This window comes from Typopeltis vanoorti, chromosome 13, assembly GCF_054136105.1.
Source record: "Typopeltis vanoorti isolate ZY-2024b chromosome 13, IOZ_Tvanoo_1.0, whole genome shotgun sequence".
Classification (NCBI taxonomy): Eukaryota; Metazoa; Arthropoda; class Arachnida; order Uropygi; family Thelyphonidae; genus Typopeltis; species Typopeltis vanoorti.
Genome location: NC_143561.1, coordinates 85557652 through 85584877, shown reverse-complemented (window position 1 = coordinate 85584877; position 27226 = coordinate 85557652). Strand labels below are relative to the sequence as shown.

Below are 27226 nucleotides of genomic sequence, written 5' to 3'. Positions count from 1 at the left end.
CAGACAGTATGTAACAGAGGGCACACGAGGATTGAGGATCTTGGATTTGGTGATCTCATCAGAGGATGTAATTATAAATGAAGTGTCAAATCACCCGCAATTGGTGAGAGTGACCATGAGGTGATTACCTGGGTGGTTGCTAGCAGTGTGAGGACCCCTGTAAGAAAAGGGTATGTATGGAACTGCAAGGGGGGGGGGGGGTAATAAGGGACTCAGGAGACAGCTTGCAGATGTAGCATGGAATGAGGAGTTAGCTGGAAAAGAGATCAATGCAGCTTGGGGGATTTTCAAAAACTATCTAATAGATGCAATGTCTAAATGTATTCCAAGGGTGAGAAGGCTAAATAAGGTAAGTGTGAAATGGATGAATAAAGAGATTAAGCATGTGATACAGAGAAAATGGGCATTATGGAGGCAGCATAAGAGAAGTAGAAATAACCAATTCCATGAGGACTACAAAGACCAAGCAAGGAGGGTGACTTGGTTGGTGAGGGTAGTTAAAGAGAGGTATGAACAGCAGTTAGCTAATGAAGCCAAAAAGAATCCTAAGGAGTTCTTTCGATACGTATCCAGCAAAAGAAAGAATGATTATGGAAGGATGACATTGATTGGAGAAAATGGTATAAAGACAGCTGTTGCAGAAGGTGTGGTGGAGATACTAATGAGCAGTTCATAAAGATCTTTCAATCTTGTGAATGTGACTTCATGGAGAGATCGAGAGCAGTTGATGATGGGGAAGAGAGACTGACTGTAAGTGAGCAAGAGTTTTATGGGGAGTTGAGCAAACTAGATGTAAATAAGGCTGTGGGACTTGATAATATATCACCACGTATTCTGAAGGAATGTGCCAGGGATTTGATGCCAGCCTTGACATGTTTTTTTAATACGAGTCTTGCACTGGGTCAAGTTCCTAAGGAGTGGAAGGAGGATAAGATCGTGTCAATTCATAAAGGAGATGATAGAACTCAAGCATCAAACTAAAGGCCTATCTGTGTGTCAGGTGTTTGGAGAAGCTTGTGAGAACTAGGATCCAGAATTGGATTGAAAACAATCGTATTATCTTTCATGGACAGCATGGATTTACTAAAGGGAGGTCATGATTACAATAAGGTGACTACTTCCATGGACAGAGGAGAAGCATACACAATAATATACTTAGATTTCACAAAGGCTTTTGATAGATTACTGCATAATAAGTTGATAGTCAAACTAGAGCGGATCGGGTTGGATATTAGATTGGTGCATTGGATTGGAGACTGGCTATCTGATAGGTATCAACAAGTTGTGTATGAGGGAGCGATATCCAGGAAAATGAAAGTTACTAGTGGTGTGCCTCGGGGGGGGGGGGGGGCATTGCTGTTTAACTTGTATATTAATGATGATATTGGTGAAGATTTGGATGGAGATATTCAGTTGTTTGCAGATGATGCAAAGTTAGGACAAACCATGAAGAGTAGAGAAGATGTTATGGCCTTACAAGAAGACTTGAATAAATTGAGTGATTGGGGATGTGAGTTCAATGTTGCAAAATATAAGGTTTTAAAATTTGGAAAACAAAAATGGGATGCAGAATTTATGCTTGGTGAGGATATATTGTCGGAGGTGGAGGAAATAAGGGATCTGAGGGCGATAGTGGATAAGGATCTGAAATTTAGGGGACACATAGCCAAAATTGTGAAGACAACACAAAGGCTTCTGGGAATGATGCAGAGGACACTGACTTGTAGAAGTAGGGAGATTCTTGTTCCATTGTATAAGGCTTTGATTAGGCCACATATGGATTATTGTGCCCAGATTTGGTCACCTGGTTTTCAGAAGGATGAAGAGATGTTGGAAAGGGTCCAGAAGTGACTGACTAAGGTAGTTTCGAACCTCTGGAATGTCGAGTATGAGGAAAGATTGAAAAGATGCAACTTGCAAAGTGTGGTGGAGAGGAAGGGAGGGAGAGGGATATGATAGAGACCTACAAATTAGTAAGAGGCTGTTATAGGATCAATACTGGAGAGGTTCTACAGAAAATAGTGGGAGATCAGGGGAGAACCAGAGGTCACCCCCCTGGAAATTGTATAAAGAAAGTGTGAGTAGGGGAGTGAGAAGCAGGTTTTTTTCATGCAGAGTTGTGAATGATTGGAATGCCTTGCCTGAGAGTGTGGTGTCTGCAAAGAATTGGAGTGTGTTTAAAGCACGGTATGATGAGCTGTGTGTATAAAAGAACCTCCTAGATCCTCTTAGATGAGTCTGGGAACGTGTGATCCTTATCTTTCCATGTTAAAGTTTGTTTCAGCATTGCAAAGTTAAGCAAGTCTGACAAGTCAAGAAAACACTTTGCCCTTATGAGCTATTTTTCGAGTTTTCACATTACTTTTCACATTAGTAATTTAAGTTTTTATAGTACTTTTTATTGATGCTTGTTTTACGAAAAAGCATTCTCCACAAAAGTACACATTACATTTGCTGCATTTCCATGCTGTCTGTTTATATCTTTTCATGGCATATTCGTGTCCTTTCTCAGCTTGTGTTTTTTTATATCACACAGTATATCTTTATTAGAGAGGATCATTTTGTTTTCGAAGTTTTTATTCTATTTTCATAATAAAACAACATAGCCACAAAGAAAAATTGTTTTTTTCTACTGTGGCAGTCAATGTGTTAAACAACTGCAGAAATTTTCATAAAATGTTTTTATCATTAAAATAAGCACCTTCATAATATACAACTCTTTCCCAATGAGATACAAGTTTGTCAATTCTGCTTTTACAAAACGTTTTGTCTTTAGAAGTAACAAACCTAGCAACCTCCACTTCAATCTCTGTTTTATTGGGGAACTGTCTATTTTGCATGTGACTGTCTAGCACAATAAAGGTGATAATCGCTTGGAGAAATGTCAGGAGAATGAGGGAGTATCTCCCTTCCTAAAGATATGTTTTACAGTACGAGGTTTTGCACTGTCCTGTAAGAATAGCACGTTCTTCTGATTAACTAGTCCTGGCTGTTTCTGAAGTAATGCATCCTGCACACGCTAAAGTTGCATCAAGTAGATCTCGGCCGTAATTGTTTGGCCTGCAGTGAGAAACTTGTAAACAATACCAGCTCCAGTTCACCACCTTCCTCCCCAGAAGCATAGTCTTCTGGAGATGAAGTAGTGCCTTTGAAGTGTTCAGTACCGGATCGTTTGGTGACAACCAATGATAAGTTTGCTTCCTATTAGGGTACAAGATCCATTTTTTATCATCACAAGTGAGGAGGTAATCCAAAAAAAAAAGCTTTTTATGATGTGAAAGAAGTGAAGAACAAACTGATAGCCTTTGAAGTTTATTGTCATCTGATAATGCATGTGGGACTCATTTGCTTAGGTTCCATGATTTTCCCAGTTGATGCAAGTGTAAACAAATTGTTTCACCACTCACGTCAAATATTTGTGAATGTTCTTGACATGTTAATCTTGAATTTTATTATTATTAAAATTATTAAAACACTTAAGGAATTGAACAACGTAGTTAAGGATATAAATTAAATTAAACTTTAATAAATATTTTCCGATATGGAACTTACAAAAAAAGTTACGTGCACGTAGGCACTACAACACAGAAACTGGGAATGAAGAGATGAAGCTAATGTTCTCCTAACAGTCCAGATGGTGTCCTCTAGCGGGCTAAGTAGGTGTTCTTGGCCGTTGGGCTGAAGGTCTGCTGATGTAGGCCGCCCAAATTTGGGGCAGACACATACAACCAAATTCGTTGAGGTTTGGAGAATTTCTTAGGGCTGAGGCTGATTCCATAAAGAGTCTTTCAAATTTGTATTTGCTACGGTGTATCACTGTAGCTTTCTTCCACCATATTCTGTGGCGTGTATCCAGAGCATGGTCCACAAGTCCAGAATGACTGTATTTGTGAAAATGGATGTAGTCCTTGTGTTCCGAAATTCTGATATTTGCTGTCCTGCCTGTTTGGCCAAAGTAAGACAGTTTACAACTGCAAGGGACCTGGTAAACACCAGGTAGGTCTAGGGGAAGTGGTTGGTCTTTAGTGGAGCAGATAAGGGATGCCAATTTTCTGTAAGGTTTGTAACAGGAGGTCAGGTCATGTTTTTTTAAGATTTTGGTAATCTTTTCTGAGGTGCCTCGGATGTAGGGAATGGCGATGGATTTAGAGTAATCCTTGTTGTGGAGGGGATCTGTGGTTTGTAGGTTCTAATATTTTTTGGATTTTTTTTTGGGGGGGGGGGTAGCCATTGGCTGAGAAAGTGTTGAGGATGTGATTTAGTTCAGTGTTTAGGGCCAAGTCGTTTGAACAGATTAGTTTAGCCCTGTTGTATAGTGTTTTCACTACTCCATATTGTTGTGAGGGGGGATGGTGGGATTGTTGGTGAATGTATCTGCCTGTATGGGTGGGGTTTTCTGTAAACTGAGAAATCTTGAATTATCTTGAATCTTGAATTATTTTCAAGTGGCATGTAATTCTTCATTATCAATAATGAAGGGCCTTCCTGAATGCGTGCTCGTTTCAAGTGATTTATCACCAGAAACAAATTTTTTAAACCATTTCTGCACAATACATTTTGCTACCACATCTTTTCCAAATGCCAAACATATCTTATGGGATGCTTCTGAAGCCTTCGAACCAAGCTTAAATTCATAAAGCAAACAAACTTGAATTACACCAGGTTCAACTGACATTTTAAAAGGGTTCAAGTCACAGAAAAAGAGCACATCAAGTTAGAGTGCACTGACCTTATGACACACACAAAAAATTGCGTGTGTCAAACCACTACAAAATAAAACAAGTCATTGTAGAGAACTCGACCAAAAACTGCACAAACTTTTTTGGTTACCTAATATATATCACCCTACTCCAGTTGATCTCCAATCCAATAAAAAAAAGTTTGCTGATATCAGCACAACACTCTTCATTTGACAAATCCTGTACTACACAATCACACAACCTATCTCCCATCAGAAGTTTTCCTCTAATCTTATTCTTGAAAACAACCCAAATCTCTAGAAGAGATTTCTCTGGTTGAGATTACTGGCATCATGTCTTTCTTGGAATAAGCATACGAGGTGTGGCTATTAAATAATGAGACAAGGTGCGCTGTGAATCATGCAGTCTTAGCAGTAGGATGCACTTGCGCCGTGAATGATCTTGAAGGTTCTAAAAGCAGTTGAGATAAGCATTGTTCGCTGTCGCTCATAGTTAGTCTGTAGGCAGTTATAAAAGAAACACGTGTGAAGTCGCTTTGCCGGACTTGCAAGAGAAGATCATCACATGTGATGAGATGCGGATTTTCCAGTACGATCCAGAAACAAAGAGATAATCGATGCACTGGAAAACTCCCATGTCATCAAGAATGAAAAAAGCAAGAATGAGCAAGTCAAAAATGAAGGCAATGCTGATCGTTTATTTTTATATCAACATGGTAATGGTTGAATGGGTACCAGAGGGTCAGACAGTTAACCAATATTATTACCTCGAGGTTCTGGTCAAGATGAGAGCGAGTGAGGAAGAAGAGACTTAATCTGTGGAAGAACAACACTTGGATTCTCCATCAGGACAACCCTCCAGCCCACAGTGCACTGTCTGTAAAGCAGTATCTGGTTGATAAGAAGATCCCAGTGTTGGACCACCCACTTCACTCGCCAGACTTAGCTCCATGTGGCTTTTATCTTTTTCCAAAGTTGAAATTCGCATTGAAGGGCACCCATTTTCAGAGTGGATGAGGTCAAGGAGAAAACAGAAGTGCTACTGAAGCAGATAACACCTGATGACTTGCAGCACTGCTTCCAACAATGGAAAATTCATAGCAATTAAGTTGTACAATTGTAATAATAAACCATATTTTTGCAACCAGTCTCATTATTTAATAGCAAAACCTTATATTACAAGCTGCTTCTCTGTCTCAAAAACAGGATTTCTATTTCACTCAAGGCATTATTTTACCAGTAAACAGCTATTAACACTATATAAATCATAAATCCACCTAATTGCTGCATAGTGTTCTTGCAGCTGGGTTTTTTTTTGTCCCCCTAATCATTAGGTTGACTAATGATCCATCTCTCACTAATTCATCCCATCCACTCTCATAAAAGCATTTAGTTTCCACGACTTTCATCTACAAATACTTCCACAGCCAATGTTTATCTGAACTGGTATCAATAATTCCTCAACCCTCTGTTAATCCATTGAAACACATGCAGCAAATAATCAACATTCCTGTACAGTTTAACTCCAAACCCATACAATAAATTTCTCCTCCTCATTGATTCCTTCTACTGCTATCTTCTGGAACAGTCTCCCATCTTGAGTGTTCAAAGGAATGCAATCAAACTAAATTAAAGCATACTTGTCAAGAAATTATATTCTTCTTTAATCCTTTATCCAAGGCATTTAATTTCCACTAAGCCAAAATGTTTGCACATGAAGTATCTTCCCAACTAGGCTACTAGTATATAGAGGTTGATGACTTCATATCAATTGCCTTAGTAGCATAACGCAAAGTACACCTTTTTCAGATATGCACAGTTTGTTCACAAACTAAACAGCCACCTTGCTGTTCTCATCTTTTGCTACTTCTTTCATGCTATCGTTTTCTTACTTGCACTTTTATCTTTCCAACTTTGTTCATCTTCACTTACTTCTGCTCTTCTGTTAGGTGTTCAATAAGAACTACTTTTGTCTTTGTACAAATCAGCTGTCCTCTTTAATTACTAAAGAAAAATTCTTCTATTTCTTCCCTATTTTGATTATAATTATCCTTATTAATAATTCACAGAACTGTGAATATAATAACTACAATGGAGATGAAGGGGGAACGAAATGTTTCTTTAAACTTGATTTTTTTAAACCACTAATAATTCAATGATGGAGAATCTCAATTTGCATAAAAATAATAAAATACATTTTACTTTCCAATAGTACCAAGCATATCTGTAATTTTTAGTGGAACCTGTGGCATAGTAATTAAATAATAAAGTAACATGTAAAAATCACAGTGAAATCTTTAATTAGTAAAAAGACAGATATTTCGTACTAAAAATAATAGTACATCTTCAGTGTCTGTAACAGTAATAGGAATGGAATACAGGCAAACGTTTGGTGGATCACCTATTAAAATACAATTGTTACCACTTGCTATGAAATAATAGAAATAACAAATTTAATCTATTAAGATAAATGGTTTTTTACATAAGATAAAAGTTTCCCAGATCTTTGAGAGAGACATACAGTCATTTCTATTTAAATCTGGTCAGTGTAAGATAGTTTCACAACTTTTTGTTACTTCTACAAAGGATAAACTGTCTTCTCTATCTTTGGCTGGCATTTACCAAATACCTTGCGAATGCAAGGTCTCTTATTTTGGACAAACTGGCCGTTCTTTGGAAAAAAGAATAAAAGAACATCAATATTATATTGATTATAACAAACCTCTGAAGTCTGGTCTGGCACAGCACAGTATTGACTCTACTCATAGTGTCCAGTGGGATAAAGCAGTTCTCCTCCATAGATGCAGATTCAAATATGAACACTTATTCAAAGAAAGTTGTGAAACTATCTTACACCGACCGAATTTAAATAGAAATGACTGTATGTCTCTCTCAAAGATCTGGGAAACTTTTATCTTATGTAAAAAAACATTTATCTTAATAGATTAAATTTATTATTTCTATTATTTCCTAGCACACGGTAACAATTGTATTTTAATAGGTGATCCACCGAACATTTGCCTGTATTCCATTCCTATTACTGGAATAGGAATGGAATACAGGCAAACGTTCGGTTTGCCTGTATTCCATTTTTTACCGTGTGCTAGGAATACCTTACGAATACGATGGTTCATACAGTTCATTTCGTACTACTTTTTAGTACGAAATGAACTATATTTCGTACTAAAAAGACAGATATTTTAGTACAAAATATCTGTCTTTTTAATAATTAAAGATTTTACTGTGGTTTTTATGTTACTTTATTATTCAAGTATATCTGTGTTAACCCAACTATTAAAAATTGTTAGGTATCCAGTCTCCACCATTAGTTGTAAATTTCTGGATATCATTGATTATGAAGAAAACTATGGATGAAAAACTAGCTAACTACTGACTGACATTTCAGATAGTAATACCATCAGTTCTAGTCAATTTTTAATGAGGTACAGGGTTAAAAATCAGTTTTCCAGGTGGAGGGTAAAACTACTTGCCTGCACCAAAGATCTTTCTTTGGTGCAGTCAAGTACTTTCTTTAGCTGGTTAGAAGAAACAAACCAAAAATGAACTTTTTTCAGGCAGCCTAGCATTATGGAACCTCAAATATCACCACAAAACAAAACATCCTCTTCTATATCTACCAATCTCACACTATCAATCTGTACTTATATTCAACATTCAGAGTCCTGATATAATCACTGGTTAATTATCATTCAGTACTCCACTGTTTTCCTAGATGGCAACACTATCTAGGAATTTTTTCCTATTTCCTATTCAGAATACCATATCAGTGCACAGCAGGCGATATACAACCTCTAGGTCACACCTAACTGGAGTGTGCTCAAGTATCCTCTGAGTGACCTTCAAAACTTTTAAAATGTATGCTTTAAATTTTCAACTCTTTCTATCCAATACCTCCAGATTGCTAATCACCAGGGAACAGCCAATAATTCAGTATAGTGTATTCCATTGTCTCTTGCCAAAGTTCTAGCAGTGGTAAATTTAAGCTGATATATAACTAAGTCAGTATTTCTATATTCCTGAAGTGACACCACATTAAAATTCTGTTACTGTCATCCCTTCAAAAAATGCTATTCAATACAACTGGCTTATATCAATTTACATATTTGCCATACCAAAATCATCTACCTTTTTTTCTCTACAATTGCAATACCAGTCTGTCATGTGATATTTATGAAATGCCTTCACAAAATCCAGAAAAGTTACACATTTTCATCAGTTCTGCCTAATGTTCTAATCCTATAATCCTTTCCAACACCTTCAACCACTAACCTCAAAACACAAACTGACCAATACCACTGTTTTGGAACAGTTACACACTATCCTTCCACTAACTGAGAATTTTCCCCGTTGCAAGACTTACTAAACAACCAGGTCAAGGTGACTGCACTATTTGTTTGCATTTTTCTTCAATACACATGAAATATTCCATCCGGTGCAACAGCTCTCTTAACATGAAGAGTTGGCCAAATATACTATCTAATCAAAAATACCTGGATGCCTACTATTCCAATTCTCATTCCAATATGAAAAGTATTAATAAGGAGTTTCTGCAATAACAGCCTTCAATCTTCAATGTACCAAAAATCCATTAGATTTTAGTATGTTGTTGCAGTCATTCCCTTCCATTCTTCCAGAAAAAAATTAGTAGATCGGTCATAACAATGGGCAATTTGGCTTAGCATGTTATCAGCATTCCAATGCATTCTGCAGATGTTAGATGGGATTCAGATAAGGGCTCTGTGCAGGCCAGTTAAGTTTAACACCAATCAGATCAAAACCATTCCTGCACAGACCTCACTTTGCAAACAGGGATAAGTCATGTTGATACAGGAAAGAGACTTCACGAACTGTAGCTATAAATCTGGAAGTATAGAATTGTTTAAAATGTCATTATACGAGGTGGTATCAAAACGTTTTGAGACTAGGTTTGTAACATGCCAACAGATGGCAGCACAAAGCTGTACGCACAGTCACAGGGAGCACCTACCTTCATAAGTCAGTATGCCAAAAGACATCATCCTGTGTACATAGGAACTGTGCAACTGATGCTATTCGGATCACCTGCATTACCACATCTGCAATTTCATCATGAACAGCAACTTAGAATACAAAGAGCAAATGTGAAATTTACGTTTGAAAAAACGTGAAATTAGAGGATCATTACCGGTGACGAAACTTGGGTGTATGGGTACGACTCTGAGATGAAGCAACAGTCTTCACAGTGGAATAGCCCACTATCTCCACGACCAAAAAAGGCGAGGCAGGTCCACAGCTCAACCAAGTGCATGCTCATCGTCTTTTTCGACATTCATGGCATTGTGCATTGAGAATTCGTCCTCAGGGGCCAGACTGTCAATAGCAAGTTCTACTGCCAGGTTTTAAGGCATCTGAAGGAGGACATTCGGCGAAAGTGACCAGATCTGTGGCACGCGAAAAACTGGATGCTCCACGACGACAATGCACCCTGTCACCGAGTTCTCCTCACACGCGAGTTTCTCGCCAGAAACAACATGATCTCACTTCCGCACCCACCCTACTCGCCAGATTTGGCTCCTGCAGACTTCGCCCTCTTCCTGGAGATGAAGATTCAGTTCAAAGGTCACCGTTTTGACACCATTGCGGAGATCCAGTGCAAATCGCAGAAGGTGCTTGACATGCTTCGAAAAGAAGACTTCCAGGACACATTCCAGAAGTGCAAGAATGCTGGGAGCGCTGTATTGACATGCAAGGGGGCTATTTTGAAGGTGATAGTGTGTAAAAGTAGATAAATAAAGTAATTTCTCGTAAACAGAGCTAGTCTCGAAACTTTTTGATACCACCTCGTAGACTGCAGCATTAAGATTTCCAATCACTGGAATTAGGGGCCCCCAAGTCCAACCATGAAAAAGTCCAAGACCATGACCATATCCAAACTTCCCAGTTGGTACAACACATTCAGGCAGGTAGCATTCTCCTGACATCTGACAAAACCAGACTAGTATGTCAGACTGTGAAATGGTTAAGTGTGATTAATCACCTCAGAGAACATGCCTCCACCCTTAAAACTAATACATTTATTCCAGTGATGCTCCAGCGCCATTATCCCGTACCTGTAGTGGTTCTCGGTAAGATCTGCAAAATGCCCCTCTACAGCTGCAATCACCTCTTGATTCAAAGACAAACGCTGACCAGCGAGGAAGAGGTTTAGTTTTGAAAAGAGATAGAAGTCAGAGGGAACCAAATCTGGGGAATAGGGTGGATGTTCCAACAATTCATAGTGCAGATCACTATTTTCCCATTGCAAAAACACCTTTGTAGGCAGGTGCATTGTCCTGATGAAAGACGATATTTTTTCTTTCTGCAAACCAGATCTTTTCTCACGAATTTTTTTGTCTAGTCTAGTTAAAAGATCAGAATAATATTCCCCAGTTATTGTTTTACCCTTTTCATGATAATTAATAAACAAAATGCCTTTAGCATCCCAAAACACCAATGCCATGACCTTTCCTGTTGATGGAACCAACTTTATCTTCTTTGGCGCTGAACAACCGGCTTCTGTCCACTGTTTTGACTGCTGTTTGGATTCTGGTGTGTAATGGAGCCAAGTCTCATCCATAGTAGTAAATCGATGCACAAAATCAGTTTTATTCTTGTTAAAATGCTCCAGGCACTGTTCAGAGATTTTCGTGAGAGTGCGTTTTTGATCTGTTGTGAGCAAGTGCAACATCCATCTTGCGCAAAGCTTTTTTTATATGCAATTTTTCATGCAAAATATATCCTACACGTTCTTTTGAAATGCCTATAGTCTCAGCAATTTCATGCACTTTGACTTGCTGGTCATCCAATACCATATTGCACACTTCATCAATGATTTCTGGTGTTGTTATTTTTTTTTGTAAGTTCTTCACGTGAATCATCTTCAAGGCCGGTACAGCCACGTTTAAACTCGGCAGCCCATTTTTTAATTGTTGAAAATGAAGGAGAAGAGTGTCCATAAACTTTTATGAACTTCGAACGAATTTTTTGGGCGTTAAACCTTCTTTTACAAAGAATTTTATAACCGTACGATACTCAATTTTATCCATTTCAAGGGATACAGACAACACTTTTGTTTCAGAGAGCTGTATAAAACAAACTATTTGATAGAATGACTTGCAATTTCACATGAATGCTTATGACAGATGTATCATCTTAAAAAAAAAATCTTGCTGATAGTGTTGCCATCTATGGTCGAGGCCAAGAACTTTTCAGACCACCCTCATATTTCAAAATCTCTCTTACTCTTTTTTTTTCATGACATTCTTTCCACATTATTCTTATTTATCTCTTGTTTAATAAGATTTTATTAAACAAGAGATAAACACTGCCATTCACTCAAATACTATTTGTTTGAACTCTAGGGACTCAGATAAAGCATAATTTAAACATCTCTTCCAAGCTGATATTCTTCTCATTCAGTAACTAACGCCATGGAACCAAAGTACCGTTCTCTCGAGTTTGTCATAATTTCTAGATTTATAGTTTAACATGTAACCTTTCCTGATTACATTTCCAGCAAGGTTATGAGTCAATCATTCAACAATAAGAAGAGGTGTACAAATGAGTTACACACTATTATTCTTGTTGCAAGGCTTCTACATTGGCTATTCATAACTATTATTTTTCAGGAAATTACAATGTTTAATAAATATTAATTATAATAACTTTAATTAACACCTATATTTTGGCAATATTACATTACCATCACCAGGGATCACGAAGCAATGATATGTGCATGCAGGCCCTAACACTGGGTAAATGAAGCTGAAGAAAGACAACCAAAGTTATGTCTAGAGTCCTAAATGGTACACCTTGGTGTGCTAAATTGAGTGGGTCTTGGCTGTTTGGCTGAAGATCCGAGGATGAGTGCTTCCCAAATTTGGGGCAATTTCATGCACCCAAATTTCTTGAGGTTTGAACAATTGCTCAGGGCTGAGGCAGATTCCATGAATAGCCTCTCATGGTTGTGTTTGCTGTGGTGCAAAAGAGTGGCCCTCTTCCAGCACATCCTATGATGAGTGTTCAAAGCATGGTCAGCAAGTCCACAGCAGCTGTAATGGTGAAAACAGATGTAGTTCATGTGTTCAGAAATTCTGATATTGGCTGTCCTGCATGTAGCAGGACAGTTTCCAACTGCAAAGGACAAGGACTTGGTAAGTCTAGGGAATGTGGCTGGTCTTTGGAGCAGATAAGGGATACCAATTTTTTAGGTGGTCTGGAAGTGGTTGTAAGGTTGTATTTCTTAAGGAATTTTATTAATAATATTTCAGATATGCTCTGGATATATGGAATAGTGATAGGTTTTGTGTAATCTCTGCTCTGAAGATGGGAGAGAAGAGGAAGATTGTGGTTACAGAGTTTTTAATATTTTTTTTTTGGGGGGGGGGTTGTAGCCATTGGCTAAGAAAGTGTTGAGAATGTGGTCAAGTTTAGTAGTTAGGGCACTGGTATCAGAAATTATTAATTTTGCATTGTTATAATAAAGTTTTTATAATCCCATACTGTTGGGGATGTGACTACTGATGGATGTATCTACCAGTAGTTTTCTGTAAACAGAATGACAGGGATCCATCATGCTGGTATGTAATCAGTGTCTAAAAAAAGGGGAGAATGTTTCCCCCCCCCTAAGGTAACTGGATTCTGGGATGTTGACTGTTTAAATGTGTTAAGAAAATGTTTAGGGTATCCAGACACCATGTAGTCAAACAGAGAACACATCATCTACGTAGTGTCCAAACAGTGGTGTTATGTGGTACAGAGTTTAAGGCTTTTTCTTTAAAGGTCTCCATGAAGGAGTAGGCCAAGAGTGGAGAAAGTAGAGAACCCATGCCTGTCCCCCTCTGTGTTTGTAGAATTTTCCTTGCCAAATGAAATAGCCAGAGTTCATTGCAAACTGAAATAGAACTGAGATATCATGAAGAAATATGGCTTGGATAAGGTTGGGAGTCTTTGAGTGGGACATTCATGTGTAGAGAGAGTTGATTGTTTCAATGTGTTAAGAAAATGTTGAAAATATCTAGGCCATGTAGTCAAACTCTGTACCACATAACACCATGCCTGTCCCCTCTGTACATCATCTACATGGTGTCAAACAGTGGTGTTATGTGGTACAGAGTTGAAGACTTTTTCTTAAAAAAAGGTTTTCTATACTGGCTTTAAAAGTGAGATAAGTTTTTGCCAGTATATCGTGAGAGTGCTTCGGCTAAATGTTTGGCTAATCTGTATGCGAGGAATCAATGCCATTCACCATGGGACATAATGGCACATTTAGTTTATGGATTTTTGGTAGGCCATATATCTAGGGAAGGTGGGAGGGGGGTAGAGTAACATAGTTTTAGTTTATTGGTGACTTCCACAGTCCAAGAAGAGACCTTTTCAAGGAGCCTGTGAAGTGTTCTTATCTGTGTATTGATGGGATAATATTCTTAAGGAAGGTAGAATAGAGCAGAGTGATCTTGAAGTAAGGAGGAGAGATTACTTGTGTATATTTTTGGTTTATAACCACAGTGGCATTACCCTTATTTGCTTTGGTAATTACTATTCTATTGTTGTTTTTAATTTATTGTAGAACTTATTCCTTCTTTGAGAAGTTGCTTTTTGGTGGTTTTGCATGAGTAAGAACATTGACTAGTGGTTTGTGGGTTGCTGTATACTGGTAGATATGAGTGTGTGTCATGATGAATTAATGAAGACAAAACAATCATGGGGTCACTTAAGAGTAAAAGCAAATACTGGGAGGAGACCTTCACATCACTTTTTCAGGAATGTGGAGAACTGACTGGAGCTTCTCACCTAATGTCCAATCTTCACCTTCACGTGGTGTGCTCCGTTAATAGATATCTACTGGGTACTGAATGAACTAGGATAGGCTGGAAATTTGGGACTTAGCCAACGAAACTGTACTCTCTATTGGCTTAAACCACAAATGCAGATAATAGTACAACATGATGAGATTTCGTGTCAGCTAGTGTGCTGCCCAGTTAAACAACCCCCCCCTGCTTTTTTTTTGTCAGAAACTAGGATGAACAGTGAAAAGTCAGCTACTGGAACAAGCTCCAACTAAACATTTAGAAGAAGAAGAATAAACCCAACATCAGAAGAACTGAAGATAGGAAACATCAATATGAGGAGTATTAATGGAAAGGAAATTGAACCTGCAAAAGAATTGGAAAAGTATCACGTAGACATAATTCGCATTACTGAGACAAAGACAAAAACAGATGAGATATTACTAAATAATAAGTATAGGATGCTATTTCCAAGCAATAATGATCAAAGTAAAGAAGGAGTAATGATAGCATTCAACATCAGAGATGAAGATAAACTTCTTGATTGAAAGGCAGTTTCAAGTAGAATTATGTGAGCAAACTTCAAAATGGGAAAATAGACAATGAAACTTATTTGTGCCTATCGTTCCACAGAAAGTTCTACTAGGAAGAAGTGGAGGAATTTTTTGAGTCATTAGAACATGCAGCAGATGAATCTTAGCAGACATATAGGAACATTTTGGGAAAATATTGTGGAAAGAGCAAAGCTAATAATAATGGCAAGTATTTACTGGACTTCTGATCAGGACATGTACTAGTCATTACTAACACCATGTTTCACCATAAAGATGTGCAAAAGTTCACATGGTGAGAAAACACAAGAAATAAGAAAAGCCTCATTGACTACATCATTGTTGATAATGATATCATAAGGCTTGTTCAGAATACAAGAGTGTCAGAGGATTTGAAATTAGAAGTGACATTGCTTAGTTCTAAGATAAAAATGAACAACACATTGAAAATTACAGTGTGTAAGAAAGTTTTTTAAATAATTTAAGTTGAGCAGCTTTTAGAGGTAAATTGTAGACTGAACTATGCAAACATTATTGAAGAAAATTTGCAGCAGTTTGAAAATAAGGACCAAACTTTGGAGTCTCAGTGGCAAACTCTATAGAAGACTGATTGATTCAGCTAGGGAGGTATGTGGTGAAGTTGTCTGCAAGGCTAGAAAAATAAGAATACCATTGTGGACATGAGAAGCTAAAGCAGCAGCCCTGAAAAAGAAGAAAGTATACCAAAAGTTCATACCAAATAAGTCAGCAGATGTCTTAAAAGAAAAGCTATGTGTAAAAGAAGCTAAACAAAAGTCATGGAAAGACTTTGGTAAGAGTATGGAAAATAAAGATCGGGAAGGGGGCAAAATGTTCTGGAGACTATTGAAGAAGCTCAGAAATGGAGGAAAGAGTACTGTAAAAGGAATCAAAGATGATGAAAGTGACATGAAAACTGAAGATAAGGATATCCTAGATATCTGGAGTAATTACTTTGAAAGACTGTTAAACGACCCAAGCAGTGACAGAACCATATTCAAAAATTTTCAAGAGGAATGCAAAGAGGAGTACATATCAATATTCAAGGTAGAAAAGCTGTCAAAACTCAAAATGCGGAAAGGCAGCTGGAGTAGATGATATTATCAGAAATGCTTAAGTATAAATGTATAAAAGTTTTTGCAGTGACTACACTACATAATTCAGCGGTCCTGGTCAGAAAGTCTAATTCCCAAAGACTGGAATAGAGCTCTCATAGTGCCCATTTATTAAAAAGGGAATACAGCTGAATGTTAGAATTATAGAGGAATTTCTCTACTAAGTGTTCCAGCAAAATTTATGCAAGCATGTGAAACTTTAAGAAGAACATGCTGGGTTCAGGCCAAATACAGGTTGTCAAGATCAGATTTTCACTTAAGACAAAGAGTCGAGAAATCATAAGAATATGACGAGGATCTGTGCTTAAGTTTTGTAGATCTGGAAAATGACAACAAGGTGCCTATAGAAAAGCTTTTCAAAACACTACAATTATATAGGGTGAATGGAACATTATACAGAGTAATATGTAGTCTAGTCTATATTTAAGTTGTCAGTCAGCAGTCGGAATTGAAGAAAATACAGTTATTGTTATTATTAGTCACCTCCAGGGAGTCCAAAGACTCATCGAGGGAGGGCATCTACCAACACTGTCTCCACCACTCACAATCCACCAACTGACCGCAACTACACCAATACCATCTATCACCGACCACTAGTATTTCCACAAACAATCACAAACATCCATGCCTGCAGCAGGATTCGAACCCGCAGCCTTTTGGCTGGGGAGCGGATACGCTAACTACTCGGCCAGTGGTTTGTGCACACACAACAAGTATGCACATTATATCGACTCTTATTCATCATCTATATGGATCACATTATGAAAGAAAGTGGAATTATGCCTGATATTAGAATTAGAGATGTTCAAACTTAGTTTTATACAGATGATGTTGTACTCCTAAACATATCTAGTGTAAGTCTTCAGGAATAACAGCTGTAACAAATTTGGCATGAAAATCAGCAATAAAAAGACCAAAATTATGAAAACAGGCAGGAATACAGAAAACTTCAGCTGCATTCTGAATAAAAATCCTATAGAACTAGTAAAATATTTCAGCTATTTAGACACAGTTTTTAGTGAAGATGGCAGGTTAAATCTGGAAACAGACAACATAAGCAATGGCAAATTATATATATGGATAATATGGAAACAAATAGGTAATTATATGGAATAAGAGAGAAATTAGCCAAAAACAGCAACATACAAGACAGTGTTCAAACCAGCTTTAAGTGATGGATCTGAGGAAAATTAGGAGAGTGAACCGATGACATCAATGGCAGAATCATATTAAAAATGAAGATATTAGAAAGGAGCTTGACATTAGCATTCAAGACTGTGTTCAGGAGAGGTAATCTAATGTGACCATATAGAATTAGATAGAATGGGTGAGTAAAGATTGGCAAAGTGGGTGTTTGATATCAAGATGTCAAAAGACACCCAGAGGAAGACCAAAGTCTAGGTTGATTGATTCAGTCAGAAGTGCCTTAGAAGCATGAAATGTTAGATAAGAAAATATTGGAGTGTGCTCATAAGTAATACATTGATTTGGAGGAAAACTATTGATTGGAAATTAATAATAATGTAAACTTAATCATGTAGTGCTGTCATAGTAACCTGAACACCCCTTTGGGTACATATCAGGAAATTGCTGCTGATGATGAAACAATCACGTTCAAATATTTTCACAGAAGAACAACCTTTTGTTATCTGTTATTATTACTTGTTTTCTAATTTTTAAAATGTTATTTGTGCAGGAAAAAAAGTTATTTTATTATTTAGTAAAAACATTTATTTAAAATGTGGTAACAAAGCAAAGGGCAGTGTAGTCTTGCTGTGGAAATGGCATTTTAATTCAGAGTGCTAGGCCACCCAAAGAATGATTGCTTTGAGTTGAGTTCGATTCGCTGACTAGAGAAACATTTTCTAAGCCTTTCTTTGACCCGTTCCCAAGTTAATCAATATCTGGTACAGGCAAGCAGGCTTTATCTACCAGAAACTTGGGTTTTTTTCATGCTGTAAACTCATGAAAACAGACTGTAGAACCCACACTATTTCAGACAATAATATGCTATGTTAGGGTAGGGACAATGAGATGGCAGGTGTCTGTTGTACTCTTTTCATTGAATGCTGTTTACTATCAATGGTTTTGTGCCAGTATCTCTGATTGCCCTCAGTCTCCAAAAGTTAGACAGAGCTAAAACAGCCTTGCCTACTCCCATTGGGGAATAAAAGGCATTAATGGATTATTTGTTATATAACAGTTTATAAAAATATTTTCTTAGAACTGACCGTATGCATAATAAAATCACCAGTAAAATAAAATTGACAATTTATCATTTTTAAATAATACAATTTATTCATAAAATGATTAATACTTACATATTTCTTTATCATCTTGAATTTCTTCTAAATTTTTTAAATACATTGGCCAAACAACCTCCTGAAAATAGGTTGGAGGGTCTGGGGGATCATATACTCGGACACTAAAAAAAAATGATTACATTAGGTAGCTTTAACATTCTATAAATATATTATGGAATATTTAAAATAAAAGCATTTGGATTTCAGTCGGTTCGTTAAGTGTGAGGTTTGTTATATGTATTCCTTCGACTACATAAACGATTTGTGGATGTTTAGTGCGGATGGAAGAAGGGTGTGTGCGAAATGTGACCTGAACGAGGAATTGATGAATGCGAATATGAAGTTGATGACAGAAAGTGCTAGTACCGATTGTGTTGCGAGTGCACGTTTGAAAGAGAAGGGTGGCGAGAAAGACAGGCGAAAAAATGTTAAAAAATCAGGAAAAAAGAAAAAGAGCGATTTGACAACCGTAACGGATGTTAAAAGGGACGAAAGTGAGGCGGAAAGAAATGAAATCGAGAGGACGAATGAAAGTAGAAATGGCGTGGTGCAGAAATCGCAAGTAAAAAAAATCGAAAGAATGAATGATAGCGAAAAAAGAATGACTGATGGCGAAAGTTGGACGCATGTTGGAACGAAAGTACTGAATCAAAGAAAGATGAATGACAGTAAAAGTGAGAAGAATGATAGCGAAAGTTGGACGCATGTTAGTCCGAAAGTACGGAAACAAAGAAAGATATGTGAGAGTGAAAGTGAGAAGAATGATAGTGAAAGTTGGACGTATGTTGGACCGAAAGTACTGAAACAAAGAAGGATGAATGAGAGGGAAAGTGAGAAGAGGGGGTCGAGAGTTAGAAAGTTAGAAAGATTTAATGATAGAGTGAATGTGTCGTGAGGTTCAGAAGGTGAATTGGATTGGATGAAGCAAGAAATGAAATGGATGCGGAATGAAATTAAGAGAATTCAGGTCAAAACTATTAAAATAAATCATGATGGCATGAAAGAGTTAACAAAAGATGAGCGAGTGGCATTGTATGGCGACTCCATTATTAAAGGTGTGCTAGAGGATAAAATGCACAAGGTATGTTTTCCAGGCGGTAAAATGAGTAGAGTGATTGAGGCATTGAATATGAGGCGGGAACGAGCAAAAGAGTTAATTGTATTAATTGGTATGAATGATTTGAGAGAGAACAAAGAGCATGTCAAAATGAATGTCAGGAGACTGCTTGGAAAGATAAAGGAGAATAGTGTGACAGGAAGGGTGGTCAGTGTGTTGCCTAGGTATGATTGTGGTGAAATGAGGCGGAGAGCAAGGATTATGAATGATATTCTGGCTGAAATGTGTGAGGAGATGGGAGTACAGTTTGTTAATGTGTGGAATGAGTTTGAGGGACGAAGTGAGCTGTATGGGAGCGATGGACTGCATTTGAGTGGTTATGGTGTGAGTCGCTTGGAGAGACTGCTGCTGGAAGGTAGAGAAGTGAATAGAGAGAATAAATCAGATCGAGAGGGGAGTGATGTGGAAGAGCAGGAGAGTAAGACAGGAGAGATTGAAGGAGTGGAAATGAATGTGGAAGTGAGTGGCATGAGTATAGAAAATGAGAGAATGGGTGTGCAAGAGGAGCAGGGAAACGGCGAGGCTCAGGGTGGACAGGGATACACAGCATGAGAAAGGTGGATGCTCCAAGAGGAGGTGAGAGAATGTGTAGGCAGGAAAGTAATGGGATGATCAGGGATCAAAAGGAAACAGATGGAATTGCAAAGGGTTCTAAAATGAAGAAGCAGAAAGGGAAATTGCCCCAGTCCAGCATGGAGAGATCACATCGAGTGAGTGGTATCAGTGGAACTAGCTGTAGACCCAGAAATGAGTTGTTGTGTTTGTATACCAATGCTAGAAGTATAAGAAACAAGGCGGATGAAATGGTTGCACTAATTGCGTCTGTGCACCCAGAGATTGTCGGAATAAGTGAGACATGGTTAGATGAGGATGACATCCTGACAGGAATAGAGATGGAAAGGTATGATGTGTTTCGTGAGGATAGAAGGGGTAAAAAGGGAGGGGGAGTGCTATTGATGATAGAGAAAGAGTTATGTCCATACAAGGTAGAGATGCAAGAGGGAAATGGGGCCAGTGGTTTTGAGGCAGTATGGTGTGAGATAGAGGTGAATAGAATCAAATACTTGGTGGGATGTTGTTATAGACCTGGTAATGTGGATGGTGGTGATAGTGAAATGTATAGTCAAATAGCCAAGCAAATAAGAAAAGGGTGATCATTATGGGTGATTTTAATTATGGCAATATAGACTGGAATGAAGAGATAGCAACTGGAAGTAAAGAAAATGAGTTTCTTGAGTTTTTGAGGGATAACTACCTCAGACAGTATGTAACAGAGGGCACAAGAGGATTAAGGGTCTTGGATTTGGTCATCTCATCGGAGGATGTAATTATCAATGAGGTATCAAATCATCCACCAATTGGTGAAAGTGACCATGAGGTGATTACTTGGGTGGTTGCCAGCAGTGCAAGGACCCCTGTGAAAAAAGGGTATATGTGGAACTACAAGGGGGGTGATTATGAAGAGCTCAGGAGACAGCTTGCAGGTGTAGCATGGAATGAGGAGTTAGCTGGAAAAGAGATCAATGCAGCTTGGGGGATTTTCAAAAAATATTTAGTGGATGCAATGTCTAAATGTATACCACGGGTGAGAAGGTTAAATAAGTTAGGTGTGAGATGGATGAATAAAGAGATTAAGCATGCAATACAGAGAAAAAGGGCATTGTGGAGGCAGCATAAGAGAAGTGGAAGTAACCAATTTCATGAGGTCTACAAAGACCAGGCAAGGAGAGTGACTTGGTTGGTGAGAGTAGCTAAAGAGAGGTATGAACAGCAGTTAGCTAATGAAGCTAAAAAGAATCCTAGGGAGTTCTTTCGATATGTAGCCAGCAAAAGAAAGAATGATTATGGAAGGATGACACTGATTGGAGGAAATGGTATAAAGAGAGCTGTTGCAGAATGTGTGGTGGAGATACTTAATGAGCAGTTCATAAAGATCTTTCAATCTTGTGAATGTGACTTCATGGAGAGATTAAGAGCAGTTGATGATGGGGAGGAGAGACTGACTGTAAGTGAGCAAGAGGTGTTTGGGGAGTTGAGTAAACTAGATGTAAATAAGGCTGTGGGACTTGATAATATATCACCGAGTATTCTGAAGGAATGTGCCAGAGAGTTGACACCTGCCTTGACATATTTTTTTAATACGAGTCTTGCACTTGGTCAAGTCCCTAAAGAGTGGAAGGAGGGCAAGATTGTGCCACTTCATAAAGGAGGTGATCGAACTCAAGCATCAAACTATAGGCCTATCTGTGTGTCAGGTGTTGTGGTTAAGTTGTTGGAGAAGCTTGTGAGAACTAGGATCCAGAGTTGGGTTGAAAACAATGGTATAATCTTTGATGGACAGCATGGATTTGCTAAAGGGAGGTCGTGTTTTAGTAATCTATTTACTTATTACAATAAAGTGACTGCTTCCTTGGACAGAGGAGAAGGATACACAGTAATATACTTGGATTTTGCAAAAGCTTTTGATAGAGTACCTCATGATAAGTTGACAGTCAAACTAGAGCAGATGGGGTTGGATATTAGATTAGTGCATTGGATTGGAGACTGGCTATCTGATAGGTATCAACAAGTTGTGTATGGGGGTGCAATATCCAGGAAAAGGAAAGTCACTAGTGGAATGCCTCAGGGATCTGTTTTAGGGCCATTACTATTTAACTTGTATATTAATGATATTGGCAAAGATTTGGATGGAGATATTCAGCTGTTTGCAGATGATGCAAAGTTGGGACGAACCATAAAGAGTAGTGAAGATGTTGTGGCCTTGCAAGAAGACTTGAATAAATTGAGTGATTGGGCAGGCGGGTGGGGATGTGGGTTCAATGTTGCGGAATGTGGGGTTTTGGGGTTTGGAAAACGGGGATGGGATGCAGAGTTTGTGCTTGGTGGGAGTGTATTGTTGGAGGTGGAGGAGGTGGGAGATCTGGGGGTGATGGTGGATGGGGATCTGGAGTTTGGGGGACACATTGCCAGAATTGTGGAGGCGGCGCAGGGACTTCTGGGAGTGGTGGTGGGGGACACTGGCGTGTAGAGGTGGGGAGATTCTTGTTCCGTTGTGTGGGGCTTTAATTGGGCCACACATGGACTGTTGTGCCCAGATTTGGTCACCTGGTTTTCAGGGGGATGGGGAGATGTTGGGGGGGGGGGGTCCAGGGGCGACTGACTGGGGTGGTTTCTGACCTCTGGAATGTCGAGTGTGAGGAGGGATTGAAAAGATGTAATTTGCAGAGTCTAGTGGAGAGAAGGAGGAGGGGAGATATGGTGGAGACCTGCGCGTTGGTGGGGGGTTGTTATGGGATCAATGGTGGAGAGGTTCTACAGAGAATGGTGGGAGATCGGGGAAGAACCAGAGGTCATACCTGGAGGCTGTATGGGGAGGGTGTGAGTGGGGGAGTGGGAGGCGGGTTTTTTTCGTGCGGAGTTGTGAATGGTTGGGGTGCCTTGTCTGGGGGTGTGGTGTCTGCGGGGGGTTTGGGTGTGTTTGAGACCCGGTGTGATGGGATGTGTGTGAGATAGAGGGACCTCCTAGATGAGTCTTTGACTCCATGAGGTCTTGTTTAATAATAATAATAATAATATTTGCATGTCCCATTCCTATATTTTATGGACTTACACAAAAAGAGAGAACATCACATCTCTCTCTCTCTCTCAAGATCAGAGCAGAAACATTCAACTCTATTCCAATATCACTAATATCCAAGTGATTTTCCTTTGTCTAGGATATTGCTCTCCCATACAAAACTTGATATCATCAATCCAATGCACAGAATATGCACTATTCTTCAAAATTGATGCACTGTGACTGGATTGATGATAAGGCTTATACAATGACTTTTCATACTTTTTTTTTTAAAATTAGGATATTACAATGTAGAATATATATATATGAAAAAGTTTTAATGACTGTTACCGAGAGATAAAAAGATGACAAATATATTTAAAAAGATACTACTAGTTTACTAGTTTCGTTGAATAGATCAACATCCTCAGGTATCACAATCAAAGAAATATATAAAAAATTACAGAGACTTAAAATTGTAATAACAGAACAAGTATAAAAAGACAGTAGCGTGTTTGAAAAACAAATGCGAGTATGAGTTCCAAACAAACGTATACTACGCGCTATCGCGAGTGCGCCAGTACTGAACAGAAGCAACATGTGCATCAGAGAGATTGTAACTCAAGCTCTTGTTGATATGAGAGGAATCCAGAGAAAGAAAGAAATCCTTACAGAAGAAACAGAAATTAAAAATGAACTCCTTTTTCTTAAAAACTTTCATTAACAATGGTTTCTCTCCAAAGAAAATCGACAAATTTCTTTCACCCAGGCACTCAACTACTTCTGAATATATTTGTTATCTTTTTATCTCTCGGTAACAGTATTTAAAACTTTTTCATAATATTCCAACCGAGCAAAAATGAATTCGCATAATATATATATATATATATATATATATATATATATATATATATATATATATATATATATATTACTTAGAATAATTTAATTCATACTTCAAATAATTCAGCAAAGTTAAAATGCCTCCACCAGGTAACAATCTACAGCCTGATAATACGTGAATGCAGGCATTAACAGTAAGTAAGTGAGACTGAAACAGGGTAAAAAAAGGTAGACTGGGTGTTCTTGGCTGAAGTTCTGAGGATAAGCTTCCCAAATCTAAGGCAGACTGCTGGAATAGCCCCTCCATATTTGTATTTACTAATGGATATGTTAAAAATTCTAATCCATACATTTCTAAGGGCTCAAGCTAATGAGTACAAGGTATAGATGAAATACTGATAGAGTTCTGGAAATATGAACAAGAAACAGAAAAGCATTATTGAATGCAGTTATTCAATCAAGTCTTAAGTTCTGGAGAAATTCATGACTGGAAATTGGGAAGAATAATCCTGACAGATGAAAAAGGCTGTATTCAGGAATGTGTAAATCAGAGATCAATAACTTATTAAGTCACATATAATTATTTATAAGAATTAATTATATAAAACAGAATATCCATTACATTTGGAATAAGCTGTACAAAGTTGATATAAAAATACAGTTAAGTAATAAATTAACAGAAGATATTGAAACTAATCAAAGTGTTAGACAAGAATGTAACTTATCTCCAATTCTATTCAATAGATACATCAATCAGTTATTAAAATATGGAAAACAACAATTAAACAAGGTATCCAGTTAACCAGAAGAACTGTTATCAATGTAATGCTATATGCAGATGATCAAATTATATTACAATTCATATTTACAAATTTAGGGAGACAAAACAAACGTATTGAAATTATTATTTTACTAATTATTGATAAAATAACACTTGACGTTTCGACCCCTATACGGAGGTCATCATCAGAAGGATACATGTGTATAGTTTGCCCACTGTTTGTAGATCTCTCCTTGGCATTTTGCCAAGAATAGTCGATTCATGCTGAAGGGGAGAAAGAAATGAAGGATGTACGAATTGGTTGCCAACATGCAAAATCACACGCTTTCTTCTCTGTAGCTGTACTAGTACTAGCTTGATTTTGGTTGTCACTTTTTTGCATTTTTTTTATTATTAATTTGTATGATGGATCCAGTACAGTCAACAAGTTCTGTTGTTAAACATTTCAGTAGCTCTTGCAAAAGAATATTGAATAATGTGCTGACATTCTGCGAAAAAGAATCGTCTCCTTGTTCCCCATTCTCCAGTCATAAAACGTACAAGTGGAATTGCGGGCGTATTGGGGTCGACTGTTAAAAGAATTCGTAGGGAATCAAAAGATGAAGGTAAGCCAAAATTTAAATCTTCTAAAAAAAAGTGGCAGAGTAAAGAAAACCATCGAAATCATAACTTTGAATGATTTTGATGTAGACGTTATAAGAAGAACTATTCATGAATTTTACGTGGTTTAAAAAAGAGTACCAACTGTTCCAAAATTGATTCCTGTGCTTAAAAGTTAAAAATAATTTTCCTTGGAAAAGAGAAACTTTAAGGAAAATACTTCATGAAATCGGATTTTGTTTTAAAAAATCCCAGAATAAAAGGAAACTTATCATGGAGCGAAGTGACATTGTTTTATCTACAGTGCAGTATTTGAGAGCAATAAGATGCTTCAGGGAGGAAAAAAAAACGATTGTGTATCTAGATGAAACTTGGATTGATAGTAATTTAAATTATGGAAAATGTTGGTAGTCTAAAGAAGAATGTGGAGTGCTACAAACCGGAAATGCCTCGTGGCACATAATAATTTTGTGTGCAGGTGGAGAAATGGGTTTTTTACCGAATTCAAACTTACTATACAAAGCCAATTACCATAGGCAAATGAATTCTACGATCTTCAAAAAGTGGGCAGAAGAAAAATGGATTCCAAACCTTTTTAAAAATGCTGTTGTTATAACTGATAACGCTCCATATCACTCTATTCAATCAAACAAAGTTCAAAATTGGTCTAATAAGAAGCAAGTTCTTATGGATTGGCTCTCTGCAAATAACATTTCTAATTCCCCAGATATGCGAAAAATTGAATTGCTTAATTTGGTCAAAAGAAGAAAGCATATCAAAAGTTCCTGTCAAATAAGTCAGCTTGTGCTCATAGAGAATACAGAGAAAAATGCAAGAATGCTAAACACTGTGATAAAACTAGCTAAACAAAAGTCATGGGAGGACTTTGGCAAGAATATAGAAAATAAATATCAAGGTAGCGGCAAAATATTCTGGAAGTTGTTAAAGAAGCTTAGGAATGGAGGAAAGAGTGCTGTAAAAGAAGTTAGAGATGATAAAGGTGACATGAAAACAGTAGAAAAAGATATCCTTAAAGTATGGAGTAATTACTTTGAAAAACTGCTAAATGAAACAAGCAGTGATGACAGCACAGTGGTAAAAAACACCGACCAGGCATGCAGTCAGGAATACATATCCATACTAGAAGTAGAAAAAGCAATCAAAGGCTTGAAATGTGGAAAGGCAGCAGGAGTAGATGATATTCAACCAGAAATGCTGAAGTATGGTGGTATAAGTCTTACAGTAGCTGCACTGCATAGCTCAGAAAGCCTGGACAGAGGGCCAAATTCCCAATGATTGGAGTAGAGCTCTAATAGTACCCATATGTAAAAAGGGAAATAAAACTGAATGTGAGAATTACAGAGGTATTTCCCTACTGAGCGTTCCTGGCAAGATCTATGCAAGTATACTTGAGAAACGGTTGAGAAAAATTGTGGAAGAAAAGCTTGGTGAAGAACAAGCTGGATTCAGGCCAAATAGAGGCTGTCAGGATCAGATCTTCACTTTACGACAAATAGTCGAGAAAACATGGGAATATAACAGAGATCTGTATTTAAGTTTTGTCGATTTGGAAAAGGTATATGACAAGGTGCCAAGAGAAAAGCTATTCAATATGCTGCAGTTATATGGTGTCAATGGGGCATTATATCATTATATCAAATAAAGACTAAGTATTGAGTTGTAAGTCAGCAGTTAGAATTGAAGGAAGTACAGGAAGATGGTTTAATGTTAAATCTTGTTTAAAACAAGAATGTACATTATCCCCTCTGTTATTCATCATCTATATGGATCACATTATGAAGGAAATTGGTATTAA

General features: G+C 37.7%; 1 protein-coding gene across 5 annotated transcripts in view; it reads right to left on the bottom strand.

Moving 5' to 3' along the window:
- LOC150100330 (nicotinamide riboside kinase 1) overlaps positions 1–27226 on the bottom strand; it is a 213263-nt gene that overhangs the window by 85318 nt on the left and 100719 nt on the right. For all 5 annotated transcript variants that reach the window (XR_016549230.1, XR_016549229.1, XM_090402399.1 and 2 more), the window contains exon 6: positions 18532–18635. Coding sequence is in view for 3 of the 5 variants with exons in the window: in XM_090402399.1 (XP_090258525.1) it covers positions 18532–18635 (104 nt within the window). In the remaining 2 variants the exon portion in view is untranslated. The remainder of the gene's footprint in view (positions 1–18531; positions 18636–27226) is intronic.